Source organism: Andrena cerasifolii, chromosome 5 (assembly GCF_050908995.1).
Source record: "Andrena cerasifolii isolate SP2316 chromosome 5, iyAndCera1_principal, whole genome shotgun sequence".
Lineage (NCBI taxonomy): Eukaryota > Metazoa > Arthropoda > Insecta > Hymenoptera > Andrenidae > Andrena > Andrena cerasifolii.
The window spans coordinates 8,492,141-8,510,495 of record NC_135122.1 but is presented as its reverse complement, the minus strand read 5'-3'; the positions used below and the strand labels follow the sequence as shown (position 1 = coordinate 8,510,495).

The window sequence follows — 18,355 nt, the reverse complement described above, 5'->3', positions numbered from 1 at the left end:
TCTGAATATTGCATTTATCAGGTTATCGTTTGCAAACGTTATTTTTTCAATTTAAATACTTTTAGGATTTTATGAATTAGACCAAATTGTCAATTTTTTAATAATAGAATTGTCCTGCCAGAGATATTAAAAATGTATTAGATTATGTTTTGTATCTATACACATGACTAGTCAAAATTTTATGGACTAATATTTACGCAAATTACTAAAAGCGTAAATTACAATATCTAAATTAATGCGACATTTGTGTAAACGGTAACGAAATACTAGTTGCGTGTGCATAAACCAAAAATGAAATTTCATAAGCAGAGATATTATATAAACTAGCACAAATGCAACTTCAAATGTTAAGGAACACTCGTATAATCTTATAAATAATAGTCGAAAGAACAGTCAGGTAAACTGAACGATAAGAAATGTACAATCTTGCAAATACTGCAATTGCAATAATTAACGACATATTTAGTAACTGGAAAACCTCCCTATACTGCAGCATCTTGTCACATAAAACATGGTTATCTATATTATAAATGTATTTACAAAGGAAAATAATATTTGCAATGTAACATACACGTAAATAGGCAGCATTAATTGAAATTGAAGTTTCAAGCTGCTGGTTTCGCGTAAATGAATTACAGGTGATGTGAAAAGTAAATGCAGCCCGTCAGAGGTTGCGCGAAACTGGAATAATGTTTTAAAGATGCTGAAAATTTTTCGAAACAGCAGAGCTGTTAATTTTAAACGATAGGTGCCCATTAATAGGAATGCTCCGTTTTCATATTAAATGGCTGGAAAATTCTCTGCTGGTTGAGAAATGTTGATTATACCCTGCCCGTAATTAACTGTGCAACAGCTTGTAATTATTCACAGACACGTTGCAGAAGAAAATAGAATTCCTTGTAACTTGATGGTTAACCTTTTCTATTATGTATTTACCTCAAACCTGTGAACTGAAGTATAAATTCTATTGTAAAACGTTAACTACGAATTCTCGCCCACAAATGAAAGCTTCTTGCAAAAAATTCTGTGTTAATTTTATTTAATTTCCTCGAATACGAAGAATATGATATATTCTTACAATAATAAAAGTATTAAACTATTAATACTACTATTGTTAAAATATTATTATTAATAATATTATTGGTAATGATATTAGTGGTAATAATATACTAATAATATTATACTAATAATATTAGTAGTAGTAATATTATTAAATTAATATTATCAAACTAATATTATTATCGTAAACTATCAATAATATTATTGTTGCTTCTCCACTTGAGGATACGTACAATTCAGTGATGGTCTGAAGCTTTAGAATACATTTTCGCTTTCCTGTTTTAGGAAGCGGAAAGTGCCATCGGTGCCATGAACGGGCAATGGCTCGGTAGCAGAAGTATTCGAACGAATTGGGCGACTCGCAAACCCCCTGCACCCAAATCCGAAGGTGAGTGACGATATACATTTATTTCTTCGAAATTCTTTGCTACATGCAACGATGATGCATGATTGTTGTTGTAATAAGCAAACGACACAATGAAATGAGAACACGTATTTAGTTAGCCTCTGAAAACGTATTTAAGAAACGGTTTATGTAATTTTTTATACGTTCGAAAATAGTGAACACTATAAAAATGATGAAAGTTAAACCAGGAAATGTTTTAACCCAAATATCTTCGAAAATGTGGGAAGAAAGATTACTGTAGGAAAGATTTTATAATTTACAAGGAGTAGCTTTGTAGCGTCGATTATCTCTAGGTTCAATTTCTTCGAGGATATAAAGGCGGGGGCACTTTTAGTCTTCAATTGAATGGTATGTGTACATGGTACTATTAGTGCACGATAGAGATCCTATACCTAGACGATTATATTCTACGAGAAGATCTTTGTCTATAAAGGGCTATTATGGAGGAATTACAAACATAACGAAATTTGTGAAAGGAATCTTCTTTATCGTAACTTCTAAATTCCCCCGATTAATTTAACAGTTTACACATTTTAAAGTTCTGATTCTTAGCACATAGATAATATAAATCTACATTGGGTGCACTGTGGTAGCTGAATTCTGTATCAATTATCTAAACATTCACGTTTTACCATCATTTATTCGTGACTCTATACTTCATCATACTCTATTTAAAAAAAAAAACAAAAAACAATGCACGCAATGCTGAAGAAATCTGTTAGAAATGCGGAAAAATAATTTTTTTTCGGTGGAGAAATGTTTTTATCAAAGAAACATTATATCTATAAATATATATATAAGAAGAAGTCCTGACTTGAGTCTGGACTCATCAACGTCTAGCTCAAACTGTTTAACCTAGGGACGTGAAATTTGGAAGGTACATTATTTCCATGACGTAGGCACCCACTAAGGAAGGATTTTTGGAACTTCCATTCCCCAGGGCGTAAAAATGGTAAACTGTATTTTCTCTTAGTCCCGATTAGATATCAACTTGGTTTTTACATCGAAATGCCTAAAAAACAATTTCAGGATTTTGTCCTCAATCAACCCCTAGGGGGTGGTGAAAAGGGGTGAAATGTGTTTTCATTAAGTCCTTAATATCTCTCGGGCCCGAAGCGAAGCGCGGGGGTATTTTGCCAGTTCATTATAAAGGTCATACTTTTGCCTGTACAATGTGAAATTCTCATTAAAAAATTAGAAGAAGAATTTGCGGTACCCATCATACACTCGCTGTTTCTCATCTGAAACAAAAAAGGATAATTTATTCTTAAAGTAGAGAAAAAAAACTAGTACTTGTAGCCGATTTTGGTTTTTCCGATTTTTCGCAAAAGAGTGGGCATTTTAACACAGAAGTCGACTTTATGACTGAAAATGTGACATTCTTTAATGAAAATTTTACATCGCGTAGACGATATTATGTCCTTCCTAATGTATATAATGTTTCTTTGATAAAAACATTCCTCTACCAAAAAAAAAATCTTCAAATCCATCCTACTTTTTCGCCTGCTAGGTGTACGTTGCGCCTTAATCTAATGCGCCGCTTGTACTTGAGTTGCCAACCCATTCTTAATCCCCGCCAGGACTTTCATTCTCTCTGAATTTTGAACACGAAAATTCCAATACCCGTCAATTAATGTGAAATAACGAACGACAACAAGCGCCGTAGCAACAGATAAAGTAATAGAAGGAAAACATGAGACAAGGCAAACAAGGGGACTTGGAAGATTGGTTCACCCCCATAACGCCCGTCAGGGAGAGGCGTTATATTTACGTCTCGAGGATAGTCTGATGCGAACGCGAGACTGCCGGGCGAAATTAAATATCCCGCTGGCCATTCGTGAACGCGGGAATTCTCCCCGACGCAACCAGCATTTGATTATCCCGCTGGAATTCCGTAAAGCGTGCAAATGTCCCCTCCCCCGCGACCGCGTTACTTGAGCTAGTACGAAAAATCCGGCCGTTTTACGGCACCCAGCGGCTCGTCCGGCCACGGGGAAGCTTTCACCCGCGCCATTCAAGGAAGCTCGAAACGGCTTTGCCACGAACGATCGCGCCCCAAAGCGCGCGTCCTGCAGACGCTTGCCCGTTCGAATGTCTGTTAATCGATACCTCCAGATGAATCTCCAGGGGGTGGTTCCTCTCTTTTCGGTGGAAACGACCTGACTATTATTACTCACCGCCAGAGATACCAGTCGTCCAGTCGTCAATCCGCCGATGGAATAAACGTGTTTATTTTCATTTTTCGACGGGCGCTTCCGAGTTTACGCCCCCGGTGCGCGACCACCGCCCGCTAAATCCCGCTTATCCCCGCCGAGCCGCGGGAGCAATAAAATTATTCAACGAATAAAACGGATGAGCGCGAACGCGCGCCACGGATCAATGGCGGTACGGTGGAGGTTGTGTAAAAATAAGTTTAACGGTAATACACGATACAACGTGGCCTACGCGAACGAGCGGAAATATATATAAAAAGAGACGGAGGGAAACGTATGGGGCTAAAATAGAACGCGGCGCGTCTGCAATTAACGCGACCTACTCATTCACGGTGTTTTATTGCCCCTTATTGTTTTCGTCTACTCGAATAGGCCCCATCGTTTACCTCTATGCTTATCACTAAGGAGACTCGATTATAGGCTTTGGTGTACAAACACGTTTTTTTCGCGGCCTAACACCACGCGCCCTTAATCAGTCGATTGTCCCGCATACACGCAGCGCGCCCCCGATGTGTATAAGTGTCGCTAAAAAGCTTCCTCTTAAGAGGTTATATATGCACTCGAACGGTGAAAACAAGGGGCAATTATGGAGGTTTTCTCCAGTGAAATGTTCACTTTTATTGATCGTATGTGTACTCGTTTAATAGTAGAGGGATTAAAGCATTTTCGGGTAACATTTAGTAAAGAAATTGTTTTATCTGTCGTGGACGTGTCCTGGGGCGGATTTGGAAATTTGGCGCCCCTAGGCTAACAAGCATCAGAGAGTCTTTTACGTCATTGAATATTTAAATTTAAAATTAAATACAATTACCATTTGAAAATTAATTTATTATGACAACTCATATATCAGTTATTGCTAATTTGCTACATGAAAAGACAGTGGGTTGGTTTTAAAGTTGTCTCAAGCCTCTGTGATTAAACCTTTTCCAATTTCTTTCGCCCAAAATTTTCCACCCCCCAAAATTTGCCACCCCAAGCTGCGGCCTACTTAGCCTATATACAAATCCGACATATTAGTTTCGATTGTTTTCTGTGTTTCAAGTGAAACAAGGGGATTGGATGAATTTTTAAAATCTAACGATTTATTTGGCTGCGTTCGAAAAAGTTTAAATCTTTCAACTCGACTGGAATGACGGTGTCTGAAATTGTAAACGTTGATTTTTGCATGTTTTTCTACTAATTTGAACAAATATCACGGTGTTTGAAAGGCGTTTTGTTACGGCGAGTGTAACTAGGTAGATAGAAATACATTCATAATAATATAATTTCAATTAGATTCAAGCGACAGTCTCCTAATTTCTTTTCAATCGTCTCACTTTACTTGTGAAAAGTTCTAATTGAACGATGATGGAAGCAATCTGCGTTGGATGCAGTATCTTCTTCCTCTTCAAGCTATTATTTAACGAAATTTAATTATTTTAGTTCGGGCAGTATACTCAGGCCTTGGAAATGTTTCATATGCGCCAAAGCCAGAGTAAAGCCTTCATCTCTGTGCCTTAAAACTTTCATACACGACAGAATATATGTATACGAAACAAATTTTCTACCGTTAAATATAAATCGCTATCCCCACATTTTAGTATAAAAAATGATCTTCTTGGAATCAGTTAAAAACACGTGTATAACGTAAAACAAATAGAAGTGAAGTAGGCAAAGCCCCCTTTGGGGCTCTGTGCAAGTCCTCTAATTTTGCAGAACAGATATTCATATATAAAAATTTTTGGAAACTGAAAACCACTATTTTTTCGAAAAAATGCCAGTTCTCCAAAGCTTAACACTAGAGCCAGCAAACCAGTCAAAATGACTGGCTTTAAATTTGATGATGAATTTTTCCATTTTTAAGTATGAAAAAAGTGTATTTTTAAATAGTATAAATATGTATATATTTGTTAAGAATATAAAACTTAAAAAAATATGGATGAAGGTTTATTTCCCTTGCATCACGTATTTCATAAATAACCAGTCATTTTGACTGGTCTGGTAGAACTAGGTATACATTAATTATCGGTAGTTCTAGTGTTAATGTCCCAAGAGTGTAACAGTGCTGATTAAACTTGATTCGATTTCACCTGAAACCACTGACGAAATTATAATGTAACAACAATAATACCCAGCTGATCGCAGGAGAGCCTTTCAACTTCTACAGCATAGTCCCGCGAGTCGACTATTGGAAACGAATTCAACGGATCCGTTATCATCGCGGATGGAAATGTAGGGCAACGGGTGATTTACACATTCCTTGCCTAACCGTCATTAGCTCCATAATTAGCACTGTTAAAGGCAAGAGCCCCGATGAAAGTATAAAGCTGGAAGTCGGTAGGGATAGTAAGAATCCAATTGAAGTTATGAACTAAACGCATAATGAGCTTGGAGGTAGCACTCCGAGAGCCGAGTAAGTATTATTATATTATCATAAGCGGTTCTTCGTCGTCGACCCACGGGCTCCGCCGTCGTCCAGCCTCGGGAGTCACCTCCGACCCCTCGACTAACTAATTTCATTCCGCAAGTCTTTAATTAGTATTCGTCGCGGAGCGTCCAAACTTTTTCACTAGAGGAGGGCTCGTCTACTCATCCCGCCGGGGAAGGCCGTCGGGGGGGGGAGGGGAGGGGGAGGGACCGTTCAACCGTATTTGCATAGGCCAAATTCGCCGGGAACACTTTCTTGCCCGCCACCTCTACGCGCTTAATATTCCACGCTGGGATTCTTCTAAATTTCGCATCAGGAAAAATGATTACTCGCTAATGAAATTTCGCCCGTGTACACGCCCACATACGCCACGCTAAGTCCCTTTGTTCGGCGGAGGGGGGAGGCGACGTTATTTGTACATGCAAAACGAATTAACCGCAAGACCGGGGGGGCGGAAGGGAAATGAAGAGTAATCACAAGGGTATCAGGATTACTCCTTGCCTCCTTCAAATACGTTTCATTCGTTTAGAGGGACCGATGCCGCCACAGTTGTCCCTTTCAGCACTCGTCGCCGCGCAGTTTCTCGAAAAATACATTGACAGGCAACACCACCAACCCTCAACTTCGGAGAGTAATTTCAACCCTTAAACATGAATTTCTGCTGATAAAAAATGACGCGTCGAATATTTTACGGTAGGTACTCTTAATCAGAACCGGCGTGTAACAGTTGGGTGATGTTCCTTTTTTCACTCTTTAGTTTGAACGTTTCGGAAGCTACTTTCTCTGTGGAGCTGAATTGCTTTTTAGTAGGTAGCAGCCGTTTTACAGGGCGAGTGTTTCATTTCAACGATATACGATGTCCGTTGAGCACCGAATTTTAAAATGTCGTCCATAAGCGTCCGCAACGATGAAAAGTGCAGGGAACGTTCCTATCGTAAAGGTACTTAATTACTTGGCGCCATAAATGTGAACATTAACGCTCAAGAATGTCTGAGAGGTTGCATGTCAGGCTTTGGACCTGGTCGAAGGTCTGGCGAGGTATTATGAGTTTAAGGGCGAATATAAATAATTTCCAACTAATTGCAGTGGTGTACGTTTTAATGTATACGGCTTAAGCCCGAAACAGAATTGGCTCGGCATCTGCAGTTTTACTCGACTCACCCTCGCAAAAGTCGTTGAGCTTTTCTCATTTAACGCGCAGAAATGCTAAACATCCCGCGACGTTATTAGTCCACCTGTTACATTTGTTAATCATAAATTTTCGCGAGAGTTAATAAGCTTCCGAAGAAGTCCTTCTGCTGGCGTAACACAGCAGTATTTGTCTTTACTGCATCGCCGGCGGATTCGGGAAAAATTAAACTTCCACGATGTCGGTCAAGGCCAGCCGTAGATGGAACCGTGTCGTTTAACCGAAAGCATTTGGAATCTTGTTGGCGATCTTTCCGGATCTCAGAAAACTCTCGAGAACCGAGCGCGCAACTTGGCTGAGGGGAAAGGAGTTTTTGCGCAGAGTCAGTAACTAATCATTATCAATACAATGAAATTTAGATTTTTATTTGGAAGCTTTATTTAGCTAAATTTAATTTAAAAAGACGGTACCTAAAACTTTTCAGTATTTCTCATTTAATCTAGTTCAGACGATAGCCACACTTATACAGATTACAGAAATTTTTTAATTTTCTATTTCAGACAACTACAACTACTACGGCTGATTTTATGCTAACCATGCGTATATGATTTTTGTAAGGCGCTCTATTTGAAGCACTATAACTCCGAATATAACCACTATTTTTGCATACAATTTTTTTTGCATATTCTCTAAAGATTGAAAAATAAAGCTACAGAGCTGGAAGTCAATTTATTTGATGGTTTTGTTTAAAAAAAATTCCTAAAATTCGCATAATTTTTCGTCCGCGAAGGTTGGGAGACCCCTTAAATAATAATCAGCTTGCCACTTTCAGCTCTCAGGGCAAGTTCAATAGCATTATCAGACGTCTCACAAGAAACTGTGGCTCTTTAAAATATGAAAACAAGATTGCACGGCAATCCCTTCTTTGCTTCGAGAAAATGGCTTGTAACATTTTATGGAACTACTCTTTAATTACAAAAACAGCTGCGCATTAACCTTAATGAATTTCAAGATGTCGTGTCTTTCAACAGCACTCCAATTTGCTTTTCTTATTGATTTAATTTTACATAACCCTCCCTCCGCATTTCTCTGTCGCAGAACTCCATTTTTCACTTCTTCTTGCGACCCCCATCATAAGGCTCACTCATTCATTTATCAACCCTTACCTTTTGTCCTAAAAATGGAAAATAGAGAGCATTCGCGTCGTGATGTAATCAATAACCAAGCATCGATAACATTTGTCTGCAGTGCAAAGGTGAAATTAATGTTAATGTTTGTAAAACATATACGCCGTTGTAAACATTTCCCGTTCGTTTAATAACTGATACTTTTATGAAAACGGGAGCAGTACCACCGGAGGAATCGTAGGCTGGGGGGGGGGGAGGGATGCGAATCGCGCGAGAATACATCGGCAGCGTTCGCAAATCGTGCCAGCATTTCGTTTATGTGCATGTCAATTATTGCCGCGGTAATTGAAAATGGTAGCCATCAATGATCAGGGCCGCGCATTAATTAATCGTATTAATTTAAACCGGCAAACAAATGAACGTAACAAGAGGGGGTGCAACGCTGAGATATTTTATGAAGTTACCGTCCGTCCTTTGGCGTGGATTGGTTTACGTGTAATTTACTATTTGTCCAAGCCTATTCGCGCAAAGTCCCCGCCTTGGGGCTCATTACTCTGTAACAATAAGGACACTTGAGACAGTAAATATAATGCGCGGGGTTCAAATAGCGCACTCCAATGTCGGGGTGAGTGGTTTTAATGAAACAGTCGCGTCCGCCAGACAATACAAAATTACGTCTCATGGCTTGTACGCGAAGAGTTTCACGTTTTTCTCGAGCACGGCTCAAGGAAGGAAAGTTGAACTGAACTTGTAACGTTCGCATGAAGGATGCAGTACCGCCTGCCGTTCGAGGCAATTGTTCATCCCGCGTTCTGTGAACAGGGAGAATGTATTGGGACACTTGAAAGGTTTCCTTGAATGCCAGCTGATTTAAAAGAAATACGTGCGTCTTTCACGAATGCGAGCGGGGCTGGCGGGTCGTCGACAATACGGCGATTAAATCTTTAAAATTTTAAGCGGCCGGTAATTATTCTCTGCCTTTCATTTCCACGTTGAAGATTGACTGTATCACTGGAACCGTAAAATGTAACAGGGAACTGAAGGTTAAGTAATGTTTAGGTATACAGAATTTACTGTTGTGGATTCTAATTAAGATTCCGCGAAAGAATGTTATGAGAATCAACTAAGTAGGTAAATGGTAGTTTAATTTTCTAGTAATAATGTATTGAAGGTGTGTAAATTTTCTAAAGATTTGGGAAATTAAATTTTTTATGATATATTAAAAGTAACAAATAAACTCCATTGCAACGTATCATTTAGTCGCACATTTATACAAATAAGAGATATGTGAGTTTAACATTTAAAGATCTTGAAAATCAAAAATTTGTATATATATAATTCATACAATGTTACTAATTCCATATATTAAAGAATAGGTTAAAGTACTATTTGCCATTGGAAGCGATAACCTTGAGTAGTTAATTAAAAATTATCTGTACAAAGATGTTAGTAAGACGTGGTACTATTGGTTACTTACTTATTCACTCACGCAATATTTTTCTAGTATTAATATTACGTAACGCATAATATTACGTAACGAAAAATTATTTTTATTGCAGTTGCACATACAGACACTCGTGGTCGGCGGATCATAAAAAACGGGCCGATAAGGCGGTACCTTCGTTATAAAGGGTTCTTCGCCGCGGCCCTATAGAGGGAAAAGAAAAAGCGAAGGAGTTAGAGACAGTACCAGTTCGGGCAAAACGGCATTTAATTTGAGGGAGTCCCGAAGTTCGTCAGCAACTAGGTCAATATTTTATAGCCGCGGCAATTAGATAATTTTGCGGTCAGGCAAAAATATGATTGCTGGCGTGTGAAAGAGACCAACTTAGCCTCGGTTTAATGTCGAAAGTTTGTATCGCCGCCTACTCTGAACCGTTCGTAACCAAACCGCGACTGCTGTCGCTTTCGCATCGCTTCTCCCCAAAAGAATCACGGCGCTCCTTCATTTTCAGATTTTTAAACGATCAAAGGAGGCTTACTGCAAAGACATAAAGCTGAAGCTCGTCGGGCTCGATTAAAAAGGAGGAATGGCAATGAAAACACTGAAACGGATCTTCCGTAACAAAATGAGAGGCGTCTAGAAGCACTTTGTTTGTTTTAATAACTTCATCTCGGTGATTGGAATTTAGCTTTTCATGTCCTTGTTCGAAATTGCAAGTATCGTTGCGGTAAAGATTTTTAATCGATGCTTCGTTAAATGTTAGGGTGAATGTGTAAACTACGTGCCATGTAGCAGTCGCCTGCTGAATAATAATTACCTTTGTTTCATGGAACTTGATAGGTTTTGATCTTATTTAATATCACATTGTGAGATTTGATTTTAGTTGTAGATATGTATATTCGGCAAAATAGGGAACGCGATGGACAGAATACTTACCTTATTAAACATGATCTGATTAAAATTTAATGTGTTTAGTTCATGATGAAGTATTGCCCTAGAATCTTTGCAATTTTTTCCCATACTAAAATTTGAAATTTAATAATTAAAGATTAACTAGAAGTTTTGCAGAAAAAAAGAGTGGACTCGCATTGGGTCTCGTTTAACTCACGATTATTACTCTGCAATTACATAATCGCCTCGTGTTACGACGTCACGAAGCATAACTTTTGTTATTCTACAGCCGCAGCTATTAATAATGCCCAGTAATTTTCGTCAAAGAACAATTACATAGTTCTGTGACAGACACTTTGATACATGGGGAATAGTGCATGATTAGAGTCTCATTTACATGTTACATATTCAAATGCATTTAACGAATCGATATAGTCAACGTAACGGTCTACAATAGCAAGGTAATAGAATATTTGGTGGCATCGATAATATCAAACACAATTAAGTCAATTATTGTTCGAATTAACTGCACTATCGTGGAAATTGTTTTCGAAGTATTCTACGAGAATCTAACTATAGGAAAATTATGCAGCATTATCTGTATGTTGAATATACAGTAAAATATTAGTGATTAAATAAAAAAAAGGTCACCTTTATTCGACACATGACGAATAATCTATTTAACAGTTATTCGTTAATCGAAATCTTATTTAAATACAAATTTTGCCCATCTCTGATTTGAAGTGTATTTTATCATCTTTTCGATTTTAGATATTCTGAAATTAAAGCCTGGTTTAACAATTCCTTCACAAACAACCCACATATTTTTTACAACCCTGTATTGAATAAAAATAGTGGGTACCCAATAAAGTGAAACAATTGTAGTAGATTTTTCTAACAAACATTGTGTCAAACTCTACAGAGACACAGAGCTTTTGTATTATAGAAAATGTCTCTGAAAGAGTATGTTTTTTTCCTTTTATGACTTTTGTGCGTTATAAAACATCAGTAAGTGTTTCACTTTGCCTCCGTTTCCCCTACATTCCGGCGCGCATAAATGCTCGGCGACCGTAACAGTAAAAAAGACCAATGGTATATCACCTTTGTGGTCCGTAAACAATAACGCATAATTAAGCCGTCTTACTTCCATTCCGGTGTTTATCACCTCGGCGGAGCATCGCGTGGGCAGCGGGCACTCGAACGGACGCCTATAAAACCGAAGCTGTAAACCAAGGGAGCACGGAAGGACCGAGGAAATTAACTCGAATTCGTGTAACCAATTTTCCCCGGCCGATGTGCTGGTAATAATGCGTGGGGCTCGTATATGCACGCGAACGAATTTGCAAACGCCGAGTTCACGCAACATTAACGCACCGGAAGGACCGGTCCATCAAGGGTGACGTAGAGCCGACGTGCAGGCATTGAATAACCGGGGCCAGTCCCTTTGCCGGAGTTAAGTGTCGAGGCCTGTTGGAAATTGGCGGCATGCTTCCTAGCACTAAAGTGCGCAAGAGCTTGCCCGTAGAAGGGATGCTCGCAACAGTTGTAGAACCTTGTACACTAAGGTACCTACAACGTACACCATTTCCGTGCAATCGTCGATGCAGCTTTGCAACAGACCGTCCGTTATCCCAAAAGTCTAATTTCTTGGAGGCGGATGAATGCATTAGAACCATAAGGGCAATTTGAAGATAAGGGTGTATCGTGGTTAGTGCATACATTTGGAAAGTTCTTACCAAGAGGAATTGCATGGGACCATTTTTATCTGGAGCAGGAGGAAAGTGGGTCCATTAAATATTAACCCTCAAATGTCAAATTAGTGTTTCGCCTATATCTCTGAATGTGCTGCACCGTTTTTTATGTTTTTTCTTTTGATCGATTCGTATGATAAACAGGAAACAGAATATATATAGGTGATTGAGTCATAAATCGTTTGATACTCGAGATATCTTGAAAATAAAGAGATCAAGTTTGTGAAAGTTCTGAAAAATTTGTTTTTCTTTTCTTTTAAGCACAGTTTTATTTTTCAGAAACTGATATGAGTGTTTAATTACACAACAATCGAAAGATTTCGAGTCGTACTTTAAGGGGAAAAAATGCGTTATTATGATTGGTTATAATTATTTGGCGAGGTGAATTTGAGTAATCTTTTGCTCCTACCGAAGGAATGTTCTCTGTGAAAAATAGTTTTTTTCGTTGAAAATAAGGACGTACTCTGCTACTGGCATTGAGTGTACAGTATCAGAGGTAATTTCATTGGTAGCTTTGAAAATCTAAACTGGGCGATCAAAAATGGCGGGGAAGAATGATTGAGATGGCAATGGATTGATAAGCCATTGATTCAAGTAATGTGAAAGTCTGCACAATACTTTTAAAACGCATGGACAGTACAACTTCATAGTGCAGTTGAGTTTTTAGAAGAGACCAAAAAATACTAAATTCCAATCGTGTTGTACCCTACATATCGACAATCTAAAAATCGATTAAGCAATGAATTGGTAGCTCTTTGTCGTGTAATTGATAAATTGTTAGTACGTTGTGCTGTGTTTAGTAGAGTATCGTAACGTTAAACGGTACGAAAGAAGCAAAGATTTAAACGCTACTTTAAACGAACTTCCCCCAACTTCAACATCGCCCAGCGTTCGTGTTTCCTGTAAAATTTTTTCCCCACGGGGCTACACGCAAGGAGTCTGTGTTTACGTGCAGGAGGCCTCCTTATCGCTCCACGAGCTTTAACACGATACTGCGCGTCGTGCTTCTATTACAAGGCAGTTGTCGACGCTTTTCTCACGATCGACGGTAAAACCAAGTTCAGACGGAATCCGAGAAGTTGGGGACTACTTAGAAAGTGCCCGAGCCCGCTTAATATTAAATTACGCACCGTTCCCAAACTTTCCCCGCTAAATAGAAACTTTGAATATTTAGTAGCAGCAAGAAGATTCGGTTATTATCTACCATACTCGATACTCGGACTTTTTTGAAATTGAAATATCTCTCATAGCAAAGGAAAGTTGCTTCAGTGCGTTGCAGTAAATTCGATGGAATAAATATTCACTTCCTACATGATGAACGATCTTTTATTCAAATTAAAGTTTCGTATATACGCGATATTATATGAACCCTTGTCCAGATTATTTTATTGAAAAATTTAAATATTGATATGGCCTCTTTCAATATTTGGCAAATGAATCGATGTGGTTACTTTTTTGATTTTCTTAAGTGCGGCAGAAAAAAAAGAAACTTACGTCGTTTGTAGTATTAATAGATAAATAAAGTATTAAGTATTAATATAGTATTAAGGCAATAAGTAAATAAATAAAAATTTATAGGTCGTATTTAACTCATATTTCCTTTTATTCTAAAGACCATTCTTGCATTTCTCTTCAACTTAGGTATTGGGAAAATATACAAGTTCTATTGGAAAATAATATTAGCGGCTTTAAAAACTTTATAAACATGGCCAAAGAAATTACGATTTTTCTACTATAATGTTTTCCCTTCTAAACTTAGAAATTGTTACTCCAGCCATTTTTTCATTACTTCAAATGCGGCAAAAATATTTAACTATGCTTCCAGTAGCTACTCCCTGCATTTTACTTATCTTTGTGTAAGCCCTATTTTGGCGGACAGTTTGTCAATATCTCCTCGCTAAGTAAACAGCATCGTCCGTAGTAAACCATTTCGAGTAATTCACTATCCCCTTCTCGCACTTACGATCGAATCTTCTACTCCCGCGTTTTCACCCACTCCAAGTTTACCACCTGTGCGGTGGTCAGTAGTGGAAAGTCAGCGTTTCTTTTTTACTACTGTAAGCATTTTTACAGCTGTGAAGTAGGTCACAGTGTTTCCAGGAACATCGGTAACCATTCAACATCCCGTACGTTTTAAAAGCTATACTTTGAAGTCTCGTATCTCAGGAACCAATTTACACATCGACATGAAGCGAAATGTGCAATTCAGGGTACCCTTCTCATGATTCGTAATTTGTTTCGTGAGATTTCTAGTTCTCAGTTCGTATCACCATAAAAAGAGTGAGCTTCTTTCACTGATACATTGGATGATGGAGATCCATAGCAATACGGATCCATAATTAATGTAAAACACAGGGTGGTCTGGGTTAGGCTTACATTTTTCATGAAAAAAAAAAATCAGTCTGCTAGTGAGCCTTCGAAAATTCAACAGATACTGTCACAGCATACCTTGGTATTTTTATTTACGCTTACTATCAACGTCAGACTACTACGAACTTATTTGGAATAAACTACGCGAAGGAATAGCATTCAACATTACTTATACAAATTCCTAGTAAGTACCTACATAAATTTAGAAGCAAATATATTCCACCTTAGAAGTTATTACGCATTATTTACAACATTCTTCCCACACCAATGCAATTACCACTATTTACAAACAAAAGTAAGTACGCCGTGGCGTAAATTAATATCTGCCAAACTAATTTGTACCCCGATGCACGAGTATCCAATAAATTTTCAAACTCGATTTCCGCGAAAAAAAACTCTATTTGCGAAAACATTATTCAGTCCCCTCGATGTATTCCTGCGTGAAAACTCATTCTCCGTGCCATTGTACCACGAGTAACGAATCACCCCGTGCAAGCTCTCCTAATTAACATCCCACTGTACGCTTAATCTCCACATTTCCCACAATCTCCACCCACTCAGCGTCTAAAAATTCTGCCACCGAGGAAAGTTGAAGACAAAAGAAAATATTGACGCACAACAACGCGATCCCCTCCGAGCATAAAAATCCGCGAAACAAGTGACTCTCGTCGGTACAAAAACCGTAACTGTACGTTTACCAATGACGGCCCAGCCCCTACGCACGCAAACACCCACCGCAGCAATTCAATTAAACCCTCCCGGGGTATCGGTGCATTCCTTTGCCCTTGCCATGCCTAATATCACTCGTCATAATATCCCACCCCCCCGCCCCGTACCCTCACGGTTTCGGGGCTGTGTCTAGCGCGACCTGGAAAGCTCGCACGCTAGCTAAATCGCTAACAACCGGCGATAATTACTTTTATAGTCCAAGGGGGCAAGTGAAGTGCTTCTTTCTCTAAACCTCCCCACCTCTCCCCCACCCCCTAGTCGTGACAGCATTTGCGCGCAGTGTACATCGTTGTGCTGGCGGCCATGTATGAAATACTCGCGGCGGTCGGATGAAACGTCAACAAACGGAACAGCCTACCAAGTTGGTAGTACCAACAACGGACCGATGCACGCCTCCCCTTCAGGAAAACGGTCGTCTCGCCCCTGCAGCCTTGTCCCTGTCTATCTGGTATTCTGTTTCTGCGTCTCTCTCTCCCTCCCTCTCCCTCGCTCTCTCTCTCTCTCTCTCTCTCTGCGGGCTCGCCCGCCAGCGATCCATCCTCGACGGTGTGCACAGAGAAGGGTTGGAGCCACCGAGGTTCTCTGCTTGTTGCGCCGACGGCCGGCCACTCGGTTCCACCGACGAGAGTTTTTGATTGGTTGCCCGTATCACAACAGCCCGCGGCCAGGCATACATCGAAGCGGCATGAATAGTAAATTGCTTGGAATTGCCGGGGAACAGGAAGTTTATATCCCTTAGGAAATGAGCCACGGGGGCTGCGTGCGCCTGAGCCTACCTTTGTCACAACCACCCCGCACCGGTTCGCTGCGCGCGTGTGTGTTGTAAAAGTGAACGATCGCCACCCACCCCCACCCCCCCCGCGCGGGCGGCCACGTATGTGCACTTTGGATAACCCATGTACGCGCGCGTGCGCGTGAACGTGCGTAACGGGTGAAAGCATTAAACGGCACTCTTTTGCGTGCCGCGAGAAAGGCCCGCGCCCTCCAGGCATTCTCCTTGCATGTCGAGCACACGCGGCCAATGAAATTGGCTCCGATAGACCGATTCGAGCCAGAATTAACCATCGAGCGCGCAATACGGCGGATCCGTTATTCGCCGGATGGGCCGCGATGAAATCTCGCCCCCCCCCCCCCTCCCCCGCGCAACTGCGAACCGTGACTGACGCGCCGGCCAAGTGTCTGATCAAAGCGGAATCGTACCACTTAAAATGCATTTCGCCCGCCCTTTCGGCGGATACAGCCTGCAAAATAAATTCCGCCGGTAGAATGTTTTAATTGGGCATTGGAGCGAAGTGTTCGCACTCGAATCCGTTTCGTGTGACTTTGTTGTTGCCGTTGAAACTCGAGGGAACGATACGACGCGACCATTTGTGCCGATGGCTTCGACGCTAAAGCGTTTTCAAATTTGTGCCTAGCGCCTGAAATGGTTCATAGAATTTGTTAAAAGGAAATTTGAATACTGCTGTTAATGTTTCGTAAATTGTTGTATGGTCGTCAAACTTTTCGACATTAGTGGCTATAGATTTTTAATATTTTGCGGCGGGAAAACAGTGCCCGGTAATTTCACTGGGAAGAAAAATATTTACCGCAAATTTTTATAGTGTTTTACATCCGAAGAGTAATTATAAACAACAACAAAAATATATAAAGTTTTTCTGAAATTTCTGGCGCCAATTAATGAAAAGTGTCACAGGCCTGTCCCTAAACATAAGCTGAATTTTTTCTTCCCAAATCATCGACACGGATTCAAATTCATATCGATCTGGGGCAAGTATTCACCCGTTCGCGGTGTATCGTTCTCACGGGCCTTGACAAACATATAACCCCACGCGAACTTTCGCCCCAAAGTAGCAATCTAACTTATCTCATTAAGATAATACAATAACGTAATACAGTTGGCGCGATCGACAGAAATTGTTAGCCGCAATTGAAACGAGTGAGAAGAGAGGAACAAACCATTACCGAGCTCGAGCTCTTTAAACTATTCGAAAGGGGAAGTTGCGATTCCTTCTGCTCCAGTATCTCCGGGTCAGTTTGACTTCCCGACTCTGTAATGCGGCGAGATGTAAAACTTTCGGACAGAATACGAAATCCGCGCGTGATTCGAATTAAGGGGCAGCGAGGGGGGAGGGGGGCGGAGAGGGTGCGGGGTAGGTAGGGCTGCCTCGTTCCTCGAGTTCGACGTAAAGCCGCCAGAGCCGAGGAGGAAAATGGCGACGTTTTCCAGGGGAAAGTTCCGCGGATGGACTGACACAGCGGGAAAACGCTCCCGCCTTGTATCTTGCCGCTCCAAATTGGAGGAAATTGGGAACTTTGTTACTCACAATTGACACGGAAGTGAAAGCGAAGTGGAGAGAGAGAGAGAGGCGAGCTTACCTGCTTCGCAATCCTCCGGTTCTTCCCGTTCGCTCTTTCTTTTTCCTAAACGTACCATTTTCTCTCGCAATTCGCCCTCTCCCCGTCAGTGACGGTGAAATGCAAAAGGTGTCCAGGAACGATAGGGAGCACGTGGCGGCTACCGATCGATAACGCTGTTAAAGCGACGAGCACACTTTATGAAGTTTAATATACGCGAATTATCCGTGAAGAATAGTATACCGAATGCCCCTCGCCGCGGATATTACGTGTTAGTTCGCATGTGCGCCAGTTTCGAAACTTTCGCCGCTGTTTCTCCGCCTTCGCCGCGCACACGTATACCGTCGGTGTTCTTATTATTTTTTTTGTCCGCCTCTCTGCTCGTAAAGCCAGTAATTACACGTACAATGGAGTTACTGAAAAGGTAGCCCCTCGCAAAGTATCTCGCGCTTATCCTTATTACTATGGATATCG

At 40.4% G+C, this 18,355-nt stretch overlaps 1 protein-coding gene across 7 annotated transcripts in view; it reads left to right on the top strand.

Annotated features, from left to right (window-relative positions):
* Positions 1-18,355, top strand: part of LOC143369220 (cytotoxic granule associated RNA binding protein TIA1) — a 591,539-nt gene that overhangs the window by 529,273 nt on the left and 43,911 nt on the right. For all 7 annotated transcript variants that reach the window (XM_076812871.1, XM_076812870.1, XM_076812876.1 and 4 more), the window contains one exon: positions 1,345-1,447. In XM_076812871.1, the coding sequence (XP_076668986.1) occupies positions 1,345-1,447 (103 nt within the window). The remainder of the gene's footprint in view (positions 1-1,344; positions 1,448-18,355) is intronic.